This window comes from Dermacentor andersoni, chromosome 1 (assembly GCF_023375885.2).
Source record: "Dermacentor andersoni chromosome 1, qqDerAnde1_hic_scaffold, whole genome shotgun sequence".
In the NCBI taxonomy this organism is placed as follows: Eukaryota; Metazoa; Arthropoda; class Arachnida; order Ixodida; family Ixodidae; genus Dermacentor; species Dermacentor andersoni.
This window is the reverse complement of record NC_092814.1, coordinates 298,604,791-298,632,328: the sequence shown is the minus strand read 5'-3', so window position 1 is coordinate 298,632,328 and position 27,538 is coordinate 298,604,791. Positions and strand designations below refer to the sequence as shown.

The following is a 27,538-nucleotide window of genomic DNA, read 5'->3' as shown; positions in this document are numbered from 1 at the left end:
CCAGCAAACAGGCCAGGCTACCCTTCGGTTGCCGGCCCCAGAAGAGTTATCTGCGGCAACCTGCGCTACAAGCAGCGATCCCGCAGGACCGATAGCGGCCCCGGAGGTAGGCGAGGCTAAGGCTGCCCCAGCCTCCCCGGCCCCTTCCAGTGCTGGCAACAGCCAGCGCAGCCAAATCCCACAGGGAGCCCCATCGACCTCCGGGCTGGTGGGCGCAGGGGTCTTGCCTTCCGAGGTGAGACTCTCCCGAAAAACTTCTCGCTTGCAAGAGCGCGTGTCCGGCGCCTCACAAGAGGCAGTGGATACAACACCTATCCTCACGGCGCACCAAGCGCCTAAGGAGCGGCGAGGCTCCCTCGAACGCATCAGAAAAGGCGAAACCCCGGTTACAGGGCCTCGAAAGTGTTCTGTAATTTAATTCATCACTTCTGTTTCTGTATACACAGCACCAATTTACTTTAAATATGGATACACAAATCATTCAATGGAACGTCAAACGTCTTCTGAGAAACCTTGATGATGTACAAGAACTCATCCACGAACACAATCCAAAAGTGCTGTGTTTACAGGAAACACACTTAAAACTAAAACACACAAACTTTCTTCGACAGTATGTTACTTTTCGCAAAGATCGCGATGATGCTATCGCATCATCGGGCGGTGTTGCCATTGTAATTCAAAAAAAGCATAGCGTATCAACGTTTACAGCTACGAATGGCCCTTGAAGCAGTGGCGGTTCGAGTTGTTCTGCTAAACAAACTTATAACTATTTGCTCGCTTTACATACCCCCACATTACAAATTAAACAAACATGAATTTCAGTCCTTTATAGATGAATTGCCAGAACCTTATGTTGGTCTTGGCAATTTTAATGTACACAGCAGCCTGCGGGAGACTCTAGTATCGATGCGCGAGGTAGTCTCGTGGAACAGTTCCTTTTTTCGTCCGGTGCGTGTCTGCTGAATAAGAAGGAACCCACACATTACTGTCTTGCAAACAGAACCTTTTCTTCAATTGATCTTAGCCTAGTTTCCCCGTCTATACTGCCTGAACTCGAATAGGTGGTTACCAACAATCCTTACGGTAGCGACCACTTGCCCATACTCCTAAGATCACCTAAAGAAAAGGAATATCCACCACAGGCTCCTAGGTGGAAGATTGAGACAGCTGATTGGGAAAAATTTCGAACTTACTATTATCTCATGGGCTGACATGTCTTCGTTAGGAATTGATGCTGCAGTGGATTATTTGACAGCCTTCATAATAGATGCCGCATCTAAATGCATATCAGAAGTAAATGGCTTGGCGTGCAAACGGTGTGTCTTGTGGTGGAACGACGAATGTAGGATCGCTCGTAAAAAACAGAACAAAGCGTGGGGGTTGCTACGCGCCTCTCCCACTGCGGAGAATCTTGTTAACTTTAAGAAAGTTCCAAGGCAGGAGAACGCGCCGACAGGCCAGAAGAGAGAGTTGGCAGAAGTTTTTATCTGGCATCAACTGGTACACAGATGAGGCCAAAGGCTGGAACAGGGTTAATAGGATAAGAGGGCGACAAGCATATTCACTCTTTTTGGTAAACACACAAGGCGATACCCTACAAGATCAGGCAGACGCACTTGGGCAGCACTTTCAGAGCGTGTCGAGCTCAACCCATTATTCTCAATGGTTTCTCAAATATAAACAAATAGAAGAATGTAAGCCAATAATACGAAAATTCAGACAGAATGAACCCTATAACCGGCCTTTCAGTATTGCCGAGTTGAGAGCTGGCTCGAACACATGCAAAAGCACTGCACCGAGACCTGACAGAGTCATGTATGACATGATCAGAAACTTACATACTGACACGCAAGTTACGCTACTCACACTTTTCAACACTATTTCGGCTGCGGGATACCTCCCATCTACATTGAAAGAAGCGATTGTGGTACCTGCTCTGAAGCAGGGAAAAGACCCTTCCTTGGCAGCAAGTTATCGTCCGATAGCTCCTATAAATTGTCCGTGTAAGCTTTTTGAAAAAAATGATTAATCACAGACTCATACATTTCCTTGAACTGAACAATATGCTCGATCCCTATCAGTGTGGCTTTAGACAAGGGCGGTGGACAACCGATCATCTTGTGCGCATTGAAGAATATATCCGCGATGCCTTTGTACACAAACAGTATTTCCTCTCGATATTCCTCGATAGGGAGAGGGCATATGATACAACATGGCGTTACGGGATCTTGCGAGACTTATCGGGAATGGGCATCTGTGGAAATATGTTGAAAATAATTGAAAGCTATTTGTCCAGTCGTGCCTTCCGTGTAAAGGTTGGCAATGCACTGTCACGTCCTTTTACGCAGGAAATTGGTGTACGCCAGGGAGGCTTGCTCAGCTGCACTCTCTTTATCGTTAAGATGAACACACTACGTGCTTCACTACCACCGGCCATTTTTTATTCCGTATACGTAGACGATATACAAATAGGCTTTAAATCTTGCAACCTCACAGTATGCGAAATACAGGTACAGCAGGGCTTAAACAAGGTGTCCAAATGGGCAGACCAAAATGGATTTAAAGTCAACCCCTAGAAAAGTTCTTGTGTTCGCTTCACAAGAAAGAGAAGCCTGGTCCCAGATCCTTGCGTAGAACTGGGCGGACAACAAATTCCTGTAAACAAAGAGGACACATTTCTTGGTGTTATACTTGACTCCAGGCTTACTTTCATTCCTCACATAAAATATCTTGAAGAAAAATGTCTTAGAACAATGAACTTACTTAAAATCCTATCCCACACAACGGGGGTAGCGACAGACAGTGTTTATTGAATATTTACAGGAGCCTAGTTAGATCACGGTTAGATTATGGTGCCGTAGTGTATCACTCTGCCGCACCGAGCGCGCTTAAGATGTTAGACCCCGTTCATCATCTGGGTATCCGTCTGGCCACTGGCGCATTTAGAACAAGCCCTGTCGAAAGTGTATACGTCGAGTCAGATGAGTGGTTACTCCATTTTCAGAGAACATACATCAGCTTAACGTATTTTCTCAAGGTTTGCTCTAATAAGGAACATCCGTGTTTCACACCCGTTAACGACTTGACGTGTGAAACACTTTTTCGGAATAGACCCTCTATGAGACTTCCTTTCTTACTGCGTGCAAGAGAACTTAGGACGGAAATGGATGTCCCAGTTCTCAAATATCGCCTAATGCTTCCAGCTAAGCTATTACCACCCTGGGAGCGGCAGGTGATAGACAGTGACATATCCTTTGTAGAGGTCACAAAGCACGCACCTGACCTCGAAATCGCTGTGCATTTCTGGGAACTTCAATGGAAGTACTCCTGCAGCGAATTCTTCACAGACGCGTCAAAATCACATTCTGGCGTATCTTTTCCTGCAGTTGGTCCCTCATTTTCTGAATCTGACGTATTGAATGCTTTAACAAGTATCTTCACTGCAGAAGCCTATGCAGTACTGTCTGCAGTAAAACACATAAATTAAAACTCGACAGAGCAATAGTATTTACAGACTCGTTAAGTCTTGTAAAAGCGTTAATTTGCTTACAAAAGCATACAAATCCTGTTTTCATTGAACTTTACTCGCTCTTATGCAATATTTATCTATCACATAGACACGTAGTAATATGCTGGGTGCCTGGCCATAGGGGCATCGAGGGTAATGTGCTAGCTGACAAAATGGCCACATCACTCACATCACTAACCACTTTTCCTACGGCTGCTGTCCCTGTCACAGATCTGAGGCCTTTCTTAAGAAGGAAACTGCGACAACACTGGCAGCGCATGTGGAATGCAGAAACAAATAATAAACTGCACGTTATAAAGCCACAGTTAGGTTTTTGGCCCTCCTCAACAAAACCTCGGCGAACAGGTGTCTTATTTTGTCGCCTCAGAATAGGGCACACATTTGGTACCCACAATTTTCTGCTTACTGAAAATGAACCGACCAACCTGTGGTCGATGTGGTGAGAGGCTGACCGTTCTCCACGTCCTTATGGAGTGTCGGAAAGCCGAATCTGAAAGAAACATTTTCCACTTGCATACCGTTATTACATCCCTCTACACCCGGCTATGTTTCTTGGTAAGGAACCGCTTTTTAACACCAAGGCAGTCCTCAACTTCTTAAATGATGTCGTTCTGCACGTTATAAGCCCATTAAATTCGTAGAGCATCCTCGCTCCAGAGGATGCCGCTGCGATAATTGTTTTGCATAGCACATGCCTCCAGGCCTTTGTGTTCCAAGGGCTCTAAGGAGGCAGTAGTGCTCTAGCATATCTTATAACTTGATATATTTTTACCTGTCGTATCATTCTTTTTAAATGCATCTTAATGTTCATAGTACACGTCATACCTCATCGCCATAATCTTATTATACAGATTTTACGCACTTTAGAGCGACGATTTTTAAGGCCCCTTTACAGCCACGTCACACCATCTTAATAGAACTCATAATTACACTGCGAACTTATTACCACGGACATGGCGCTCTTTGGCCATACTTGGCCCTTGCGCCATAAAACATCAAAAATCAACCAATCAATCAAATCAAGAGCGCATTCTGTTGTATATTGAAGCTACCGAAGTTTGCAAGAACTGAAATTGTTGGTTTTATGTGGCCCGGTAAATCCTCGCACCATCTGACGCGCACTTCACATTTTTACATCTATTTTATGCGTGGCTTCGCGCATGTTTAACTGTTGCTAGTTGTTTCATGCATAACTCTTGCAGATTTTTTTAGCTGCGAGGTTTCCACCCTGTGTCGTTTGTAAAGGGTATAAATCACGCTGTGGCTTATCGGAATGATACCAAGCAAGTGCTCCTTTAACAGATTTATTCTTTTCGCCCGAGGGCACCTTAGATATTCTCGTTTTTTTGTGAAATGGGTTTAGAAAATAGGTAGTTCAGGCCATGAATTGCTAATAGTTGCTGCATATGGTATTTTTTCCATTTTTTGCTGAAAAGTTCGCGTCACGTTCGGGAAGTCATCACACCTCGGTGCTTTCTGAGCAGACTTAACACGCCGAGTGCTTTGTTTGTTTCACAACGTAGGCCCCTTCTTGCATGTGAATTTTGTACTCAGCTGAATTCTTTCTTATGATGCTTACGCCGCAGAGACCTAAACCCTGCATTGCCGCCAGCGCTCATCTACTTTGACTGGCGCTGCTCTTCCTGTAAATATATCATGTGGCGCCTCTCTCTATAGTAACATTTAAAAAAAGGCACTGAAAAGTTAGTCAGACTTTAGCTTTGTACGTTTCCAAGCAGCTCCCTTGGGGAATCTAAAATTACAAAAAAATGCAGCGGGAACGGCAGTTCATCGGCGTATGCAGCAGAATTGCATGGGCGGTACAGCGCTAACACGCGCATTTATTAACCCATGCGTTTGGTGACTTCGTTGACTAGTGTACGCGTTTCCATCAATAAAATCGCAATTACTCTTCTTGAGGCTACTTCGACTGCACTTATTCGGCGATGTCACACGCATTTATCGGCAGAAAAATCACAAGGGCATATAAAGACATCGCACCGTACGGATTTGTCTGATAAGGGAGAGAGAGCAAATGATAAAGGAAAGGTAGGGAGGTTAACCAGGACTGAGCCCGGTTGGCTGCCCTACACTGGGGAAAGGGAAAAGGGGACGGAAAGATTAAAGGAAGAAGAGAAAGTCTACTGGGGATATCGTTCGGTCACTCAGTCCGGATCACAGACGCTGACTCAATCCAGTAGCTTTTCAAATATCGCAGCAGCGCTTTTGTGGCCTTTTGTAGCTGCGATATGCGAGGCCATGGTGCCAAGATCTTGTTTAAGGTGAACGGTGTTCTATCTAGCTGATTGAGAGTTGTGCAGAGGTCACGTCTTTCGTTGTAAAAAGATGGTCATTAGCACAGTAGATGTTCTATAGTTTCCTCGACACCGCAGGCATTGCAGTCGGCGCTATCAGCCATTCCAATCAAAAACGTATATGCATTGGTGAATGCGCCGCCCAAGCGTAAGCGGCACAGCATTGTTTCCTCACTTCGCGGAAGCCCTGGTAACAGCCGCAGTTGCATAGAGGGGTCGAGGGAATGCAATCGATCTTGGGTGAATTCAGGTGTGGGCCGCTTCTCTAATGTCATACGGTGTGCTAGCTTGCTTAGGTTTTCGGCTGCGTCGGTCCGCGGTAAAGCTACAGAAACAAGGGTTGCTCCTTCGTGTGCTTTCCTAGCAGCTTCATCAGCGAGGTCGTTGCCGGAGATACCGCAATGGCCACACCGTTCACAGGGCCCGCGACGAAGAGATGACAGAAGACATTGTAAGGCCGCCTTCCAATCGCAGAATATTGCCCACCGATTAGCGGGTTGGTTGGTGAGCAAGCTCCGACCCGGTCGATGTTATCAAGTGAGAAATCTTGTATCGGATGCTAATTCATCGTGATGGTATAACCACTGCGCCGGTGGAGCTGGTCAGAGTGGAAGAGCCATCCGTATATATGTGGACTCGGTCAACGTAGAAAGTGTTCAAACAATCCAGAGCTGCTTGCTTCAGGGCCAAGGTAGGCAGGTCGGTCTTCTTTTTTATCCCTGGAACCGTAAGACGCACTTGAGGTTGTTTTAAACACCACAAAGCTGAGGTTGAACGTGCTGAGGGTGTGAAGCCCGATGGTAGACAGGCACGATGGATGCTGACCTCGTCGGAGAAGGACGCCTGTGGTCGTCGTTCTGGCAGACAGGCAAGAGAGCTTGATTGCATGCGTGAAACATGACCAACATGGGCCCTAAGCGTGTCGGTGCTAATGTAAGTCGTGATTGGATGGTCTTGAGCCATTATAATGGTTCCTGCTGTTGAGGCGCTCCGCGGAAGGCCTAGGCAAACACTTAGTGCCTGTGCTTGCACTCTCTGAAGTTCTCGAAGATTTGACTTGCATGTTTTAGCAAGCACGGGAAAACTATAACGCAACAATCCGATAAAAAGTGCTCGATAAAACTGTAGCATGGAGCCCACTGACGATCCCCATGTTTTCCCGGCGATGAACTTGAAGACATGAACAATAGATGTAAGCTTCTTCTTCAGGTGGGCAACGTGAGGGCTCCAAGAGAGGTCCCGGTCCACAATGACACCCAAAAACCGATGATTGGTTTCTCTTGTAGGAGATAGGCTGGCCATTGATGCATACTGGATAACGAGACATCGCTTTTCGTGTAAAAGCGACTAACGTACATTTTCCTGTTGAGATGGTAAGGCCTAGTGTGTGAAGATAGTGAGATGCCGGTGTTGCTGCTTTCTGTAGCCTTGCGCGAACCTGCAGGCGAGTGACCGCTGATGGCCAGATGCCAATGTCGTCGGCGTAGATTCAGACACTCACTGTTTTTGGTAGGGATTCGGCCAGCCCAAGAAGCGCGAGGTTGAAAAGAATATGGCTTAGAACGCCACCTTGGGGAACTCCTCGACATATGTAGTGGTCGGTAGTCGGACCATCTTCCGTACGTAGAGCAAGGACCTTTGTGTCAAGTAGTTTCTGATCCATCTATATACTCGCCCTCCTAGTTCAATTGTCAAAAGTGCGTCTAGAATGGCTTGATGGAAAACGTTGTTGTAAGCGCCTTTCACGTCCAGAAAGTGCGCTACTGATAATCGTTTCTAAGATTTTTGCTGTTCTACTGATGACACTAGATCGATGACACTGCCAATCGATGAACGGCCTCGTCGAAATCCCGCCATAGGATCAGGGTAAATTTTGTTGTGTGCTAGGTACCATTCGAGATGCATGAGGAACATGCCTTCCATGAGCTTCCCGACGCAGCTGGAAAGTTCTATAGGCCGATACGATGCCAGTTCGAGCGGAGACTTTCCTGTTTTTAGTAGCGGTAGCAGGCGGCTGCGTTTCCATTCCTGTAGGACGACACCATCTTGCCATGAACTATTAAAAAGGCTGAGGAGTTCTCTTCGTGCTTCTCGGCCTAGGTGGCGCAAAGCAGTATATGTTATGCCATCGGGCCCTGGTGAAGACGAACACCTACAGAGTGCCATAGCAGCTTCTAACTCTTCCATAGAGAATGGAGCCTCCATACTTGTATCTCGTGGACCGAGGAAGTCACTTAAAGCCATGTCAAGGACTAAAACTGTGCCACCGGAGATTTTTGCGCAAAATTCCTCTGCAGCGTCTATCTCACGGTGGTTTTGATAGAGAGCAAGGGCGTTAATAGGGTGTCGTTGCTGGGGTCTTGAGCAAAGACCCCGTAGGGTACGCCACACACGGGACAATGGCTTGCGGGCGTCTAGTGACTCGCAAAAGCATTTCCATCTTTGATCCGCTAGCTTATCCATTCGGCGTTTGATCTTCTTTTGCATGCGCCAAGCTTCTATGAGGTCAAGAAATGACTTTGTGCGCCTGTACCTCCTTTCAGCACGGCGACGTATTGTACGAAGCCTTTCCAATTCAATGTCATTCTCTGTACACTTTGACGTATGTGTGAAGCAGCGTGTACAATCTTGCATTGCGTCTGCAATTATGTCTTCTAATCTGCGTGCGATATGTGTCTTGCATGTGTCTTCCACACGATCTTGAAAGGCTGACCAGTCGATTTCGCGAGACACAACCGGTAATGCGGCGTCTAGTCCATCGATTCTAGTCCAGTTTCAATATCAGTGAACCACTACACGCTCAAAGTCAGGCAACGTGACACCAAGTCAAGGCAGCTGCTGTACGTTGTTCCTCTCAGAAATGTCGGACTTCAGTCATTTAGAAGACACGGGTTGTGGCCTGATGCAAAAGATTTTAGTGACCTGCCCCTCGAATTTATCCTTGAGCTTCCACATATATGGTGGTGAGCGCTGAAGTCCCCTGTTATTATCCAAGGACCGGGAGTAGCAGCCATAATATCTTCCAGTATTTTGCTGTCAAATTGACCTGTTGGGGATAGGTAGACGCCAATAATAGTAAAAGACAGCCTCTTCTTTTTCAGACTAACACAGACGTATTGGTTACCGTCGTGTGGCGCTACGGGTTGCGAAAAATACGTTAGGTCCTTGCAAATGTAAATTAGAACCTTACTACTACGGACACACGTGGTTGAAACAAAAGGTTCATATCCTGGTAGTCTTATGGAGGCTGAGAAGTTCGGTTCACAGATCACCAGTATAGTAAAGTGATATTCAAACACGAACTGTCGAAAATCTGAAATACGTGACCTCAGGCCTCTCGCATTCTATTGGAATAAGGAGGCACTTCTGACATCATCCCGGAACGATCGCTGTTGCTGTCGATGAGCCAGGGTTCTGCTGTAGAAGTTCTCAAGCACTGGACTTCTAAAGGCTCGCTAGAACCGGATTGATGGCATCCAGCACTTGCAACGCACTTCGAGCTGTTGGTGTCTGTAGCTTGTCCAGAAGAACACGAATAGCACTCACCAGAGAGCTGATCATGACAACAATTTGTTGATCTTGATCCATCAGTTTATCAGGAACAGTCGAAGTGTCCCTTGCTGTAGAAGTCTGATTTCGCTCAGTAGGAGCATGTAGCCTTGGGAGTGTAGGCCAAGCGTCAGCAGCCGGGCTGGGCTGTTCGTTGCACCTTTGTCCTTTGAGCTGACTGCGTTTGGCCCGGGCGGAAGAGTGGGTGGTAATGTACGTGGCTGGCGCTCTGCAGAGGCTTTGGAGGTTCGTGATCGACGTCGGCGACGCGATCGTCGCCGCCTAATAGATGTTGCTGCTTCTCGGTGAGACGAGTTGTCTCTAACCATTTTCTTCAATATTGTCATTTCCTTGCGAATTAAAGGGCATTCCTTCGAGGATGCATAGTGAGGGCCGCTGCAGTTTGTGCACTTCAGCACACTGGCCTCGCACGTGTTAGTGATGTGGAGCCCAGTGCAGCGAGAACAGACGGTAGTGTTCTTGCACACACTACTCACATGCCCAAACTTCATGCACTTCCAGCACTGCGGCGGTTTTGGTATGAAGGGGCGAACTGCGTGTCGGAAGTGGCCCACTTTTACATGCGATGGTAGGGATTCGTCTTTAAATATGATTTTGACACACCGTGACGTGCCGAGACGAAACGCGTTTGTGATGATGGTGTTTTCTGTAGCTGGCTTGATTAAGATCGACAGATTGGAATCGACAATGGTCTCGTGAACATCGTAAATTACACCAATACTGACTTGTTTGCCCAGCGGAATATGAGGGCGGACTTTCATCCCGTCACGGTGGACTCAGTCGAATTCGAGGATGTGCTGAGAAACCTTCGCTTTGGTTTACGACTCCGCACCAGCTCGAAGGTGTCGTCACAAGAATCTTCACTGCTGACATAGTACTGCATGGTGTCGTTGCTGTCAGTATCGCTCTCGGTGCCGTTGCGCTTCCTGGAGGTAGCCGCCGCGGGCACTGCCGAGTCCGGCGGACGCGCGTGAGACTCCATTTACATCGCAGTTAAGGAGGAAACAGCAGTTCACTGGCAAAGTCCAAGAAATCCACAAAATAAGTAGAGCTGGAAGACTCGGCGTTCTGCCTGAAAGGAACTGAAAGGCTAACGACGGGTGTTTATTATTGAGGTACAGAAGCATCATTACGGCAAGGGTAGAATTAAAGAAAAAGCATGGTCGAGACATCGCATTATTCAACAAAATTTATCAGCTAGTTAACATGAGCTCCACTTCATGTAAATGGGGTTCATGCCGTTTGTCTGCGGGACGCGCCTGGCACGTATGTAGACCATGTTGCCCAAAACACCGGTAACATCGTGTTCATACCCGCTCCCACAGAGGTCAGCGTCCTCCCTACAGCTGTCACCGCAGAAGCAGTCTGGATCCGAACAAAGCAGAAATCGCAGTCGCGAACTTCACCCATCCCTGCTGCAAAGTGTTGTGGTCTGCTACTGCTCCTGCGCGTACTGTTGGAAGCGCCCGCTGGGTGACCATCAGTGGCGCCTCTATAGGCGGTGCACTAGACGTATAGGCGTCTAGACGCACCGGGGTGCGACAGCTTTGTGTGCGCCGACATCTCGCCACTTCGTTCGCGTTGCAGCGAGAGGTAGCACGAATGTCAATTCGCTCGCTCCTGCTGCCACGCTTCCTGACTCCAGCGTTCTGACAGTGAATTTCACCGGTCGTCGATTGAGATGTGATCATGTTTGCTTGTGCGCTTCTGACATCATGCTTCTTAATTTAGTTAGTAAGCGAATGTTTGCAAGTTTATACGGTCGACAAACTACTATTCTTACTTTGTATAGCTGTTTATTTGCTATCGCAGTCGATAGTCGGTTTTGCCGGTTTTGCCTTCCGAGCAAAACCAACTTTTTTGTATACTTTTTGTTTTCGCGCAAGTGAAATAGAGTATCAGAAAGCATGAAATGTCAGGTGCGGTGTGGCATACAACGTACATAAACCAGCCTCCTCGACAGGTTAAGAAAAGATGTGGCTTTTACACGATAAAATAGTAAGCGTTGCCGAGTTCTCTAAACCTACATACGTTAAAGACCTGCTCAATTTTGTAGGTCTATGTTCCTACTTTAGACACTTCATTCGAAACTTCGCCACCATCATATCGCCCCTGAGGAAGCTCCCTGGAAGTAGCGGGCCCCTCACTTCGTGGTCGTCAGAGTGTGACGAGGCGTTCGCAATGCTGCGCCGTTTGCTGACGTCACCTCCAATTTTGCGTCACTACGACCCGACGGCCCCTACAGAGGTGCGCAATGATGCCAGCGGTGTTGGCCTCGGCGCAGTCCTTGCGAAGCGCAAACACGGGTTTTCGGAATACGCTGCAGCTTATGCAAATCGCACACTTACGAAAGCCGAGAGTAACTATACCGTGACGGCAAAAGAATGTTTGGCGATCATCTGGGCTCCAAGTTCCGGCCGTATCTGTATGGCCGCCCATTTGACGTCGTCACGAACCACCACGCACTTTGTTGGTTATCGTCACTGAAGAACCCCTTGGACCACCTTGCCCGTTGGGCATTTCGCCTACAGGAGTACGATATTCGCGCGCTTTACTGTAGCGGCCGCCAGCACTTTGACGCGGACGCCCTCATGCGTGCGCTCTTCCTTGCCCGACGACAATGCCCGCTGCTCTGTATCCCGGCTTGCCGTTTCTTCCATCAACCTTCGCACCATCGGTTCACAACAGCGCAAGGGCAACTGGATGTCCTCGCTGATAGACTTGCTGTTGGATCCATCGGCACAACCAGCCACTCGCACGTTGCGTCCTCAAGTCCGCCATTTCGCCATTCGCGGCGACCTACTCCAACGACGCAGTTACACTGCCGATGGCCGCCAGTGGTTGCTAGTATTATCCCCCAGTCTGCGTTCTGAAATAGGCGCGTCATTCCACTCTGATCCACAGTGTGCACACTCGGGAATAATCAAAACTTACCAGCACATTCGACAGTGGTACTACAGGCGCAGGATGTACAGCTACGTTCAGAAATTTGTTCGCTCGTGCCCCGTGTGTCAGGGCCTGAAATCTTCACCGCGCCTCTCGCCAGCCGGCATGCAACCGTTACCTTGCCCTACCCGGCCGTTAGGGCGCGTCGGCATTGATTTGTTTGGGCCACTTGTCTGCTCGTAACCGCTGGGTCATCGTGACTGCTGACCACCACACGCGATACGCGGAAACTGCCGCCCTCCCAGCGGCTACAGCGCGCGATGTTGCCTCTTTCCTGCTTCGCCGATTCATACTGCGTCATAGTCAACCACAGGAGCTGCTCAGCGATGGCGGACGTCTCTTCTTGTCAGAAGTCGTCGGAGCCATCCTCAAAGAGTGCCACGTTGTCCACCGCACAACTACTGCTTACCATCCGCAGACCAATGACCTCACAGAATGCTTTTACCGTACGCTCGCCGACATGCTCGCAATATACGTAGCCTTCGACCGCACAAATTGGGATGCCATTCAGCCCTTCGCAATCTCCGCCTGCAATACCGCCACTCAGAGCACCACTAGTTTTTCATCCTTTTTCTTATTGTACGGCCGGCACCCGTCGCACACAATCAACACAATCATTCCGTGCAAGCCGGATGCATTTGAGTGTGTTCCTATTTCTGCCGCAGCCAGACATGCCGAAGAGTTGCGATCTCGCACGTGGTTTTAGTTCAAATGACCAAGGACGCCAGAAGAGCGTTAGGGGTGACACCATTTCTGCGCCCGCGTTCCTGCCCGGAGCGCTTGCATGGCTCTCGCTGCCTTCCACTGCACCTGGCCTCTCGTCGAAACTACTACCCAAGTATGAAGGCCCCTACCGTGTCGTCAAACGCACATCTCCAGTCAACTACGTGATCGAGTCAGTTGAACCGTCATCGGACATGCGCCGTCGTGGACGAGACATTATCAACGTCGACAGCCTCAAGACCTACTATGACCCACTCATAGTGGCAAGCTGTTAGGTTGCAAGGCTACTCCCTTTTCGTTCCCAGGGGTAAATGTAGAGAACGATTGGAACGATATAGTGGGTCGTCACCTCCAGAACTTTCCAGTTGGTCGTCCTCTTCAGCGCTTTTGGTCATGAATGCCGCTCGCGCTCGGAGTCCGTGCTCTGCCTAGACTGTAGCCGTTGCGCTGCTCCTAGTCCGATCAAATAAACACCTTAACTGTACACACACACACACACACACACATATATATATATATATATATATATATATATATATATATATCAGCAGGTCCGGCTTGGAGATCGCAGCCTGCCACGTTTCATCCAGGAGGTTTGGGTCTGCGCCTGCTGCTACTAGTTGTGTCGCTGTGATGCTTGTTCGGGTGTCCTTGCATTGCAGTAGGAGGTGCGCCAGGGTGTCTGGCACGTTGCAGTGTGGACAGGTGTAGCTGTATAGCGTCGGGTGGAAATGATGCAGTAAGCTTCTGTTGGTAAAGGTATTGCTCTGGAGTCACCTGTAGTCGGTGCCTTCGTTTTCCGTTAGTTTTGGATGGCACCAGAGTAAAGCGACCAGACATGGTAACGAAAGCACGCTGGGAACAAAATTAATCATGACTGATGGGCAGAGCAGCGCGTGAATCGACCTCGACACGTACAGACACTTGTCTCCGCCCGTTTCGGTATCCCTTGGCGGTTGGTCACGTGCAGAAGAATCCCTGGACGGCGTGCACACAAAGTGACTGTCAGGTACGACTGCGTTGGCCGGGCGAGAGCTCTCGCCCGATGTGACGTTCCGGTAATTCACGCGCAAATGCTGCAGTCGGCTGCGCCGCTCATTTTTGAGTTCCACGTCTCGGGTCCCGCTCATTTCTCGGCTCCCCCGCATCGAGGAATGCCCAATAGTCACAAAAAGAAAAATGACATCCGCGGCATATTTTTTTCGCCCACCTCCACCCAATGAAAAAGAGTGCCCCATTCGATTTTACAAAGCCCTTCGAACGTCAAAATAAAAGAGCACTTATTAAAACAGGTATGGGAGGGGTTCATGGAAGAAAAATGAAGTAGCCCCGGAAAGGCGGTGGAGCCGGGTTCCAGTCGCGGACCAGGATAAATTCTTCTTCAACTGCGAGGCTTTTCTTTCGAGGAACCTGTATGGGTTTCCTTTGTGGCAATTGCTACGATGGGGGATGTCTGTCTTTCCCTCTACCAATTACTTCTCTTCCCCTTACGGACTTCCGCAGAACTATTATGTAAAGTAAGTTACCTAAATAAATTATTTAGCAGTAATTAGGTTCATTCACTTGCGCCATAATACAGATAGTGTCCGTCTCGTAAGCAGCGACGCTTCTAGGTCCGTACTAATTGGGAAATGCCCTTCAGGCGAAGCAAATTTCGATCTCGTCCGAGTTTTCGGCTTTGCGCGCCCCATCACGGGTTTCTCTCTCACACACATCATCACAACCACGATCACACCAGTCAAGTCTCTAGTCACCACGCGAACCGCATTTGCCCACATTACCACTAATATCACACATTTTCTTTTTCTGACGATGTTCTACAAGAGACCCGGCATCTGCGCTCCCATCGAAGTGCGGTCGAATCTGGCAGTGTTTTATATGCGCAACATTCATACTCCCACGTTTTCTTTCCGTTTGGTTCACTTAATGGCGATCACGCTGGAGTCGGTGGGCTACTTTCCTGGCGTATTCGATTCTGCGTCGCACTACTAGGCCTTTATTTACATGGAGTATCGACTCATTCTTGGAGGCCACAATGGGGGCGACACTGCCCGGCTTTCTAGGTGCAAGCTTTTGATTCTGGATCAGAGCAAAAGAGAACGTACTTGCTGACGTGAGAAAACATCTTCTGCCAGAAATTACTGCAGCGAATTTCCCCCATGTGTGCTTGACGCCGAGATGGCCCGCAGTAGTTTCTACATGGCATTGCTTTAAAACCTCCGATCCGATTCACCCTCGGACAACAAGTGCCGTACGAACTTCGTGAAAGCATTTCGCTGCTCTGTGCAAAACACCATCGACTAATCGAAAGCTCCGTGCCGTTCATATCACTTCTCTGATAACGGGTACGTTCGGTTACTCTAGGTGTTGTACAGCTTCTCTCATCCACGCGTCTTCCCTCTGCTTTTCTCCAACGTCCGCATTATCCAGCACGAGCAACGGTAAGGGGTTTTCTTCGCACATTCGGGTTCGAAACCGTGTTGGAGTTTTTATGCTCGACGCTAGTGCTCTACGACTTCAGCCGCCACACACCTTCTCTCCCTCGCGGGTGCGAATGCATCATCATCATCATCATCAGCCTAGTTACGCCCACTGCAGGGCAAAGGCCTCTCCCATACTTCTTCAACAAACCCGGTCATGTACTAATTGTGGCCATGTCGTCCCTGCAAACTTCTTAATCTCATCCGCCCTCGTAACTTTCTGCCGCCCCCTGCTACGCTTCCCTGCCCTTGGAATCCAGTCCATAACCCTTAATGACCATCGGTTATCTTCCCTCCTCATTACATGTCCTGCCCATGCCCATTTCTTTTTCTTGATTTCTACTAAGATGTCATTAACTCGCGTTTGTTCCCTCACCCAATCTGCTTTTTTCTTATCCCTTAACGTTACACCCATCATTCTACTTTCCATAGCTCGTTGCGTCGTCCTAAATTTAAGTAGAACACTTTTCGTAAGCCTCCAGGTTTCTGCCCCGTGGGTGAGTACTGGTAAGACACAGCTATTATACACTTTTCTCTTGAGGGATAATGACAACCTGCTGTTAATGATCTGAGAATGCCTGCCAAATGCACCCCAGCCCATTCTTATTCTTCTGATTATTTCCGTCTCATGATCCAGATCCGCCGTCACTATCTGCCCTAAGTAGATGTATTCCCTTACCACTTCCAGTGCCTCGCTACCTATTGTAAATTGCTGTTCTCTTCCGCGACTGTTAGATATTACTTTAGTTTTCTGCAGATAAATTTTTAGACCCACTCTTCTGCTTTGCCTCTCCAGGTCAGTCAGCATACATTGCAATTGGTACCCTCAGTTACTAAGCAAGGCAATATCATCAGCGAATCGCAAGTTACTAAGGTATTCTCCATTAACTTTTATCCCCAATTCTTCCCAATCCAGGTCTCTGAATACCTCGTGTAAACACGCTGTGAATAGCATTGGAGAGATTGTATCTCCCTGCCTGACGCCTTTCTTTATTGGGGTTTTGTTGCTTTCTTTATGAAGGACTACGGTGGCTGTGGAGGCGCTATAGATATCTTTCAGTATTTTTACATACCGCTCGTCTGCACCCTGATTCCGTAATGCCTCCATGACTGCTGTGGTTTCGACTGAATCAAACGCTTTCTCGTAATTAATGAAAGCTATATATAAGGGTTGGTTATATTCCGCACATTTCTGTATCACCTGGTTGATAGTGTGAATATGGTCTATTGTTGAGCAGCCTCCACGGAATCCTGCCTGGTCGTTTGCTTGACAGAAGTCTAGAGTGTTCCTGATTCTATTTGCGATTACCTTAGTAAATAATTTGTAGGCAACTGACAGTAAGCTGATCGGTCTATAATTTTTCAAGTCTTTGGCGTCCCCTCTCTTATGGATTAGGATTATGTTAGCGTTCTTCCAAGATTCCGGTACGCTCGAGGTCATGAGGCATTGCGTATACAGGGTGGCCAGTTCCTCTAGAACAATCTGCCCACCATCCTTCAACAACTCTGCTGTTACCTGATCCTCCCCAGCTGCCTTCCCCCTTTGCATAGCTCCCAAGGCTTTCTTTACTTCTTCCGGCGTTACCTGTGGGATTTCGAATTCCTCTAGACTATTCTCTCTTCCATTATCGTCGGTGCCACTGGTACTGTATAAATCTCTATAGAACTCCTCAGCCACTTGAACTATCTCATCCATATTAGTAATGATATTGCCGGCTTTGTCTCTTAACGCATACATCTGATTCTTGACAATTCCTAGTTTCTTCTTCACTGTTTTTAGGCTTCCTCCGTTCCTGAGAGCATGTTCAATTCTATTCATATTATACTTCCTTATGTCAGCTGTCTTACGCTTGTTGATTAACTTCGAAAGTTCTGCCAGTTCTATTCTAGCTGTAGGGTTAGAGGCTGTCATACATTGGCGTTTCTTGATCAGATCTTTCGTCTCCTGCGATAGCTTACTGGTATCCTGTCTAACGGAGTTACCACCGACTTCTATTGCACGCTCCTTAATGATGCCCACAAGATTGTCGTTCATTGCTTCAACACTAAGGTCCTCTTCCTGAGTTAAAGCCGAATACGTGTTCTGTAGAATGATCTGGAATTCCTCTATTTTCCCTCCTACCGCTAACTCATTGATCGGCGTCTTATGTGCCAGTTTCTTCCGTTCCCTCCTCAGGTCTAGGATAATTCGAGTTCTTACCATCCTATGGCCACTGCAGCGCACCTTGCTGAGCACGTTCACATCTTGTATGATGCCAGGGTTAGCGCAGAGTATGAAGTCTATCTCATTTCTAGTCTTGCGGTTCGGGCTCCTCCACGTCCACTTTCGGCTATCCCGCTTGAGGAAGAAAGTATTCATCATCCGCATATTATTCTGTTCCGCAAACTCTACTAATAACTCTCCCCTGATATTCCTAGTGCCTATGCCATATTCCCCCACTGCCTTACCTCCAGCCTGCTTCTTGCCTACCTTGGCATTGAAGTCGCCCATCAGTATAGTGCATTTTGTTTTCACTCTACCCATCGCCGATTCCACGTCTTCATAGAAGCTTTCGACTTCCTGGTCATCATGACTGAATGTAGGGGCGTAGACCTGTACAACCTTCATTTTGTACGTCTTATTAAGTTTCACAACAAGACCTGCCACCCTCTTGTTGACGCTACAGAATTCTTGTACGTTACCAGCTATATTCTTATTAATCAGGAACCCGACTCCTAGTTCTCGTCTGTCCGCTAAGGCCCGGTAGTACAGGACGTGTCCGCTTTTTAGAATTGTATATGCTTCTTTTGGCCTCCTAACGTCACTGAGTCCTATTATATCCCATTTACTGCCTACTAATTCCTCCAATAGCACTGCTAGAGTCGCCTCACTAGATAACGTTCTAGCGTTAAACGTTGCCAGGTTCATATTCCAATGGCGGCCTGTCCGGAGCCAGGGATTCTTAGCACCCTCCGCTGCGTCGCAGGTCTGACCACCGCCGTGGTCAGTTGCTTCGCAGCTGCTGGGGACTGAGGGCCGGGGTTTGATTGTTGTGTTCATATAGGGGGTTGTGGCCAAGTACTGCACCAGGGTGGCCAATCCTGCTCTGGTGAGGGAGTGCGTTACCGGTTCTGGTCACAGGGATCAGGCCACACTCCAGGCCTGTTTATGCAATTTTATCAACACGCGGATTTTTTTAATCCGGTGGAAAATTGCGCGGCACCGGGATTCGAACCACGGACCTCTTTCACGCGAGGCGGGTGTTCTACCTCTACGCCACCGCTGCACCTACGCGAATGCAAGCGCCTCTTTGCGAATGTGAATGCAATTACGAATGCAAGCGTCTCTTTAAAAGATTGTGCTCGGCTACGAACGCACCGCGGAACTTGGTACCAATTCGGTTGACCGAAAGAACGCGCCCTCACCCGAGAAAGTTGGGCCGACCACCACAAAATGGGCGAGAGATCCAAATAACGCTATTCGACTAATATCGTGCGGGGCTCACTGCACGCCTCTGCGTATCAGGGCATGACCACGGTCAAATCACTTCGCTCAATGTGAAAGGCAGCGTGTCAAGGAGGTTCAAATGGTCACTCAGGTGAACGCGATGTTGGGTAATACTGAGGGTAATCATTATTATGTTCCACTGAAGAGTAGAGCTATAAAAAAACGAGTCTTTATACGTAGCATCAAAAGAAGAACATCTAAACGGCTGCATGTCTGAATGCAGACGTCTAAACGTGTAGACGACGAAGGAGCATGTCGAACGTGCCGTAACTTTTTTTTTGTTACAACCGCAGCAATGGATCAACTCTGTACAGGAGTGATCAATTTGTCTGTTCATTAAACTACGCGTCCTTCCTAACTTTGTGCCGCAGGTTGCGAAGAATTTCCATAGATTCTCATGCGGGAAATGTAAAGCGAGTAAGGATACTTAGCTCAAGCGGTGGCAGACAGACTATAGTCTGCCTGCCATGTCATTTCCTGCGATACTTATATGAATCGGTCGTCATTAAAACTTATCTCATGTGTAGCAAAAGAAGCCACAGTCAATACTGTCAAGGCGCAGTGAAGAAGAAGAAGTCCCAGTTGCGCTCGGTATTAAAAAGGCGACCTGCCGCTGTGCCTCCTGAATAGCGCTCTACTACCTCTGTTTTTGACGTTGCGACAATATCTTCATAATTTCGTAGAACACAGAGTGGTCTACATGATAGAAAAAATCTTCATGGCTTTTAAGGACCGTTTGGAGTCGGAATATACAATCCAGTGCCGACAGAAATTATTCTCGGCAATGAATCTTGAGGTTTACAAATTCAAACAGGCAGACGGAAGCTATCGAAGTCAGTGTTGTTGCTGTTTTGTTGTTGTTGTTGTTGTTGCTGTTGTTGTTGTGCGGCCTTTGTTCTGGCTATTCCCAACAGTCTGTAAGCACAGATCCTTCATTTACATCTCAGCATCGCCAAAACTGTATTACTCGCAGTGATTGACGCGTCCGGCAAGTACCCGACCGGAGCTTTCCAGTTGTCGCGAGCTGATCTGGGCGCCTTCGACGAATGCGTAGAGACCGTGCTCATCAACGACTACGGTGAGGAGACGGTGCGTGGTCAATACTGCAACTTGATAGTTTACCCTGGCAACCAAACGGACCTGGACGACCTCATCTCCTTGGCCCTGCAGTTTACGCATACTCGGGTAAGGCACCGATTTTATTAATGCATCTGTCTGATAAGGGAGAATGACGTAAGCCCTGAAAAGTAACGTTGTGATAAACTTTTGTAGGTGCACGGATAAAAATTTTATTATGATGACCATCGTCGTTATAACCTTAAGGGACAGGAATCGAGAGGTATGGACCAGGGAGCACACGGCGATAGCCGACGTTCTAATTGACATTAAGACAAAAAATGTTGCTGTGTAGGCACTTTAATGTTCAGAGCAGGTAACCGGTGTAAGAGTTGCAGAATGGGCACCGTGGGAAGGGAAGCGCAGTCAAGGACGGCAAAAAATTTGGCGGTGGATGAATTTAGAAAATTTGCAGGCGCAAGTTGAAATCAGCTAGCGCAAGACAGTTAACTATAGATTTCTGGGAGAAGCCTTCGTCCTGCAGTGGACGTAAAGATAGACTGCTGCTGCTCATGGAATGTGGCTGAGCCCTTCGCATCGGGCTGGCAAATCTCTAGTGCCCTAGCCAGAAAGTAAAAAAATAGATCCACATAAGTATACACACACACTACAGTATTAGTCCTCAGTGAGTGCGCACGTCCACATTAATCGTTCCACCACGACAAGTCTCCGCTGCATGCTGCATGTCCAACCCCTGCGTCACGGGCCACCACTGCCCCAGCCTTGCTTTGGTGATGCCGGACCGCCGCATAACTGAATGCGCTACATGTTGCACTGCCTGCATGCTGTCGCGCGGAGTCATTTGGATCAGCAAACCACATTGACAGCAGCAGTGGGGTGACCTCTCGTTCGCATAGACACAAATACGTGCAGTAGGGCACAAGGTGGTCATCCTTCTCTTCCTTTCCCAAACACCCAGCACAGAGCACTTGTGACACTGGCGGAGTCGTCGAAGCGGCGGCAGTACGCTAGCATCCACAGTGCTCTCGCCCGCGCCTCGAACAGCAGACCACTGCTGCCGCTTTTTTCGTACAGCTGTTCCCAATAAATAACGTTCTTTTGAGTGTGATAATTACCAGTAATGTTGACTTGTTGCTCATCGCCCTCCTCCCTCCGCGTTCTCCTTTTCGCACACCTCGAGGGGAGAGGGGTTTTTCTTTAGTATCCAATTTGTGGACATGGTCATTTTGTCTGGCCCTAACGTTAGGACTGGCTGGGCGGGCGTACGCGTGAGAAGGAGAGAGGTGCCATATGCCAATAAGAATTTAAATCGCATATGAAATGGTGACGCCCGCTAGGTGGACATTGACAGAATACCCCGCCTCCCCCACCAGCCCATCACACTTGCCGCGGTAGCTTAACGGCGAGGGCGTTGCCCTGCTAAGCACGAGGTCGCGGGATCCAATGCGTGCAGAGGCGGCCTCATTTCGATGGGGCTGAAATGCAAAAATGCCCTTGTGCTGTGCATTGTCGGCACGTTAAATATCCCCTTGTGGTCAAAATTCTACCGGAGTTCCCCAGTACGGCATGCCTCATAATCAAATCATCGTTTTGGCATGTAAAACCCCCGAATTTGATTGCGCAATAGCCCCCCCCCCCCCCCCCCTTAGTGTGTGAACGTTCCAGACCCACTCACGTTACTTGCGTGCGTTTACGGGTTTTGAGAAAACTCAAACTTGCGTGAAATAGCGGTATCCGCGATGTCCACTGAGTCCTTATTCACATCATTCTCATGTACCCGATAAAGAGCCGGGCCCACTTCCTGTCGCCTATTACACGCAGCCAGCCCTCGTAACCAAGCTTGCTTCTGGCTTCTCAAGCCTCGTACGTGCACTAGTCTATGGCTCTCTGCATGGCCTCTATGGCCACATGGCCGTGACAGCTCAGTGCCAGTCGGCCAACCTCTCGTTGCCCTCGTTCCAGCTAATGTCTGGTATTTGATTCGAAAGTGAATGGATACAGCACTGCCGAATAAGAGGCCTGAGACATGCACACAGTCGCATATCTCCCAATCCAGCAGGAAATGGTTGACGCCCCAGAGACCTCTTCGACGCAGCACTTACGTCGACGTGTGCTATGTTTAACGAATGTTCTCCACGAGGTGTCTACCACGTAGGTGGAGGCGCTCAACAACGAACCAAGGCACTTATAACCTGTTTCCAAAGGTATCTGCACGCAGTCTGGCCGTTTACCAGATACAGAAGTGCCTGGGTTCGAGCGAACAAGCACCGCAAAGTTCTTGGCATTGAAGATGAGACGAAGTTTCCAAAGATGTTTCGCAGACAGCGTGACCAGATGCTGGAGGCCCCTCATACTGTCATGATCTACCAGCGCCTCTAGTGGCCGTAATCATAACTCAGACAGTGAAACGACGTTTTTTACAAATGTCTAATCCCATAGCCAATGAAGTGAAATTCATGCGAGGAAATGGTATCTTTCTCGTAGAGCCCTACATCATGTATACATGAACAGTGCACGTTAGTGAGTGCCGCATTTTCTGTTTCAAACTTGTCAAAGTTTGAAGAAAGAAAGCTTCCAGAAGTTGAAATATGTTTTTGCAGCGCATGAAATGTACGTGAAAGTGCGGAGAAGGGAAATGTGGGCAGGTTCAGTCCAGAAAACAAGTGAAACTTGCGTAATGGGTGACCATCATATATTTACCCGACCGTGTTTTCAGTGCTAGTGTCTGTAGATAAGACAGCCTTTGTGCGCTTTTGTTCGTGTACGTTCTCGTAAGTTAGACAACTTGAGGCCCACTAGGGAATGTAGGACAACAGAAAATGTGTCATAATGTATCATGGAATAAAAAAGATGCATTAAGTTAACCTAGAGAGGTATATGGGAAGCAGTAATAATCCGTTATTAGCAAAAATAAATAATAAATCAAACCCAGATGTGATAGTTCAAACTACGCGCGCCTAAAAGCAGAACTGGAAGTGCGACATTGCTCAATGAAGAATGTGGCCCGATCCCGCATATTGTGCACTCTAAATATGTGGCCCGATTCCAAACGTAGTCCAGTCTAAAGAGAAATAAATTACAAAATATAAAGGTTAAGTAAAGGGCTCTATGGAAGAGCTCATTCAAAATTAGGCTAAGGAGACATAGGAGAAGTCAAGGCGACTCAACAGCTGCTGAAATTAAAGAAAGAATGAAAGAAGAGGTTTTCTGGGGGGATCCTCTATTCACTCCCGAATAACGAAATTGTAAAAACATGGAACAATGAAACACATGGTACACTAATGCACCCAGGAAGACCTTGTCTTGCTTCTATGTCAACCACTGTTGATTCGCTTTTTTCGCGTAGTAACAGTTACCAAAGCATAACGACAACATCTAGTGGATGTGCAGATAAGGACCTGTCCGACCCATGAAGCAACCCCCAGCGTAACAGCCAACCGTTTCTTTTATGTTTATTTTCTTGCAGGTCGTATACAGTTAGGTCGCTTATTCGGCTCAAGCACGAAACTTTTTTTCGCTATCCATGACTAATACACGGATTTTCTTGCGCGCATTGGCCTACAAACTGCTTCCGTCATTGCGAAAATTCAGAATTTTATTTTAACGTAAGTAACAGCATTCCTCTGTGTGCTGCTCTGACTTTGTTTACTATAATTACGTAGTAAATGCCAGACTGGCCGAATTCAAAAGCTGAACCGAAATATTTAGAGTTTTTACTTAATGCGGCCGTCCCCATGATGTTTTAAGTGTCTAATAAAAATGTTTCTTTGCTTCTGGCTTGAATATCTGCATCCAGTGGTCATTCCCGTTGCAGCGTTGCACATTTGACCACCGCGGCTCTTAAGCAGATCGTATTGGAACCTTTGCATTCTTCATACGCTAACCGAATCCATGTTTACACGAACGGTTCCGTCTCGGAAAATTCGACCTGTGCCATTGTTATACCATCTCAATCGGTCGTCATCCAGTTTAAGTCTTCATACGTAATGACATCTACAGGTTCCGAACTGGCCGCTCTTCGCACTGTTGTCGAATACATTGAAAAAGAACCGCCTAACAAATGGGCAATATCTTGTGATTCGAAAGCAGCCCTCCAGAGCTTGCGAGGTTTACGACGTGGTAATTATGAACAGCTGGTGTCTAAAATCAACGAAACTTGCCGTGTCGCTTCTGAACGAGGACATGATACCATCTTTCAGTGGCTGCCGGGGCATTGTGGCATCGTTGGTAATCACCTCGCCGATGACGCTGCCCGACGTGCCGAGGCTGGCGCACCGACACTCCTTATATCTTTATCAAGAGTAGACACTACAAGAGAGCTTCGCAGTCTCGCTCGAACCATCACGTTAAGTTACTGGTATACACCACAGAACTCTAAGTGTCGTTTATACAGCCTCGACCCATCACTGAAGCTCAAATCACCAGCAAATCTTTCACGACGTGAAGCAACGCTGCTGTGTTGGCTGTGGATAGGAGTAGCATTCAACAACTACTACAGCTATCGTATTGGAATGGTGGACTCACCAATGTGCGCTAAGTGCAAGTGTGAAGAGACCATCACTCATCTGTGGCACTGTTCTTGCTTTGATAACCAACGTCAGACTCTCCAGTGTGCCTTGAATAGACTGGATGACAGGCCATTCACAGAAGCAATGATCTTGGGAGCCTGGCCTCACAGTTCATTAGTCCAGAAAGCATTTCAAGCGCTTCTTCACTTTTTTTAAACGTTTTCCTCTCTGTCCTCTTTCTAACCCTTATTTCCCATCCCCAGTGTAGGGTAGCAAACCGGAGACTGATATCTGGTTAACCTCCCTGCCTTTCCTCTTTATCTCTCTCTCTCTTCACTACCTGAAGGCAACAGACTTGAGTGTCCGGCTATAGACATCCTACACCTAAATTAGTGCATGTGACAGTGTGGTATAGACTCATGTTTTCTCTCTCTCTTTCACTCCCCATTCCCCTCCCCACGTGTAGGGTAGCAAACTGGACTCAGCCTGGTTAGCCTCCATGCCTTTCCTTCTTCCCTTCTCTCTCTCGCCTTCTGAGAACAAAGAACATTCATGTTTTATAATGCATAGTGCTCACCAATTTTGTTTATAAGCGTATTAACAGAATAAAAATACGGAACTTTCTCCATATTGTCACAGAATAGAAGGTTGCAACATGCCTTGTGATTATTTGTCGGTGCGGATGCTGATTTCTAAAGTTGTAAGCATTACTAGCTACATATTCAATCGATTATTCGCTTCCCATCTTATTAAAGTATTTATGAAGTATGCCATTGCAAAGTATGAGACAAATTGTTCTAACAAGCGACGGGTTAACTATGAACGCCTGCGCTTCGTAATTGGCACCAAACGCTGGTACATGAACGTTTTTTTTTTTTCTTTTGCATTCCGTTTCCAACTAAATGTGATCACCGGGACCGGTAATAAAATAAAATAATAATATGGGTGCATTAACCAATCTATCACTTCTATTACCTGTTCCAGGTATTTTTATTATACTTAATGTTTTAAGATTTACCGGCAAAATCACTTGGACTGCATCATTTTATTCATTATCGCAGACAAATGTATAAAATCCCCATTCATTGGCAGGAAGAAAAATTATATAGTGAAAAAAAAAACTCGAGAAGCACATTCACATTCATGCGGCGCTCGAGATGAAGGGTCCCCAAAGGCCATCAAATTCAGTGCATCGTGGAGAGCTCTAAAAACCATGCGGATATAAGCGCGAAGCACTTCAGCAAGACACTCTAGTTTTCGCCCGGCTATATTAAGGGCGGTGATTACTTCTTGCGCAGCTCGGCAAATTCCAAAAAGGAATTTACGAACTGAGGGTCCCGTTGCTCCACCTGGGCGTATGCACGATCAACAACTGCAACGAGAAGGAGCTACAGAAGCTGATCGGAGCAGGTACGTATCTGCACCTGCGAGGACGGCAATTGCGCACACACAGCAGATATAGTTAAAAGGCGCAATGACGAGAAATGTCCGTGAATCATTGTTTTTTTCCCTCTCGTTGCCGGTAAGCGTTCCGCAATGGCATCCAAGGAAATCAGGGCCGCTAGCGTTATCAGTTCACGATCATTAACGCACCATTCTTGTGGCATGCGCTCCGTCCGTGTCTGGCTTCCTTGTCACTAATGTGTACGGTGAGCAGACACAATAATCACGGACTTGTTCTGAGCCATAGCCTGCAATTTTTGACGTAACCGTGCCATCAAGTAACAATTCGATCATTTCATGAGTGCTAAGGAAATGAAAGGCACCTAAGAGCGTGTGTAATGACTAAATGGCTCCACTTCGAGACGATCAAGTGTGGTCTTCGAATGCGAATTTTGTAGCCTTGTTTCGTGGATTCTGTAACTTCACTTTATTCGTGTTGTTGTCGTCTTAGTCCTTCACCATCGACAATGATGATAATGGGTTGGAGAAGTATGATGGTGGGAAAGCACGTGAAATTCACATTTCAGTTATCTCGTTTCTCGTGAACTGCATGCAAAACAGCACAGAGAAAGGTAACATGATGCGCTATCACGTAAAATTCTTCCAGTCTCTTTGCATTCTATTTTGCCACTATCCCTCAAAAATTTGTCAAACATTTTCAGGCAACCTCCACATTGCCTGTCTGTCCGGCGACATCATGAAAACCGCTAAAATTCTAATTCTGAAATTACGTGGGCACCCTGATTATTGGGGATGAGGCCGAACAAAAGAAAAAAAAATATTTCGATTCTGCGCCTTCGTTGACATTAACCCTAAGCTGTTTGTCAGAAATTTGTGGCCTATGCCCACTTCACGAGTGTGTCACGAGACGCCACCAATTCACGAAATCTCTATCAGTCAAAATAACACTTATACACTAAAAATGCATTATTAGCCCAACAAAACTTATTTAATAGCCTGAGACTACCTCGCTCAGAAAACAAAGACAGCAGCCTGCCGATCACTCAGGCATCGGCTACTCGGAGCTACCCCGGAAGAATGGATTTCTCCTCGAATAATGAAATTTTGAGGTGGCATCACAACGTTTTCCAGACTATTCGGTCGGCCAGGTTTTCTTCCTTGAGAGCCTGGTTTAACGGCATTTGTAACCTTCTGTTGCCCCCACCGCGAAATTCGACCAACCGAGCACCTCAAGTTAAGCAAAGGGAAGCGGACCAATCGCAGTTACCAGCATCACACTATTTATCCGGCTATCTACTTTCATTCAATGCACTAGCTCGGACGGACCGAAACTCTCTTCACTATTTTGTTCTGCTAGCCTCCTCTTATTACATGAGAAAACAAAACCTTGTTAACAAAAGCAATGGTTTTTCCTTTCAAACCAGAGAACCGTGCCATTCTATAAACGAGGAAAGCGTTTGACTGGACTGTGAAAACAAACCTGCCAGTCACCGCCCGAT

General features: G+C 47.4%; 1 protein-coding gene across 2 annotated transcripts in view; it reads left to right on the top strand.

The window, feature by feature from the left end:
* LOC126547703 (nose resistant to fluoxetine protein 6-like) overlaps positions 1 to 27,538 on the top strand; it is a 149,285-nt gene that overhangs the window by 6,888 nt on the left and 114,859 nt on the right. For both annotated transcript variants that reach the window (XM_055063324.2, XM_055063325.2), the window contains exons 2-3: positions 20,024 to 20,235; positions 25,934 to 26,045. In XM_055063324.2, the coding sequence (XP_054919299.1) occupies positions 20,024 to 20,235; positions 25,934 to 26,045 (324 nt within the window). The remainder of the gene's footprint in view (positions 1 to 20,023; positions 20,236 to 25,933; positions 26,046 to 27,538) is intronic.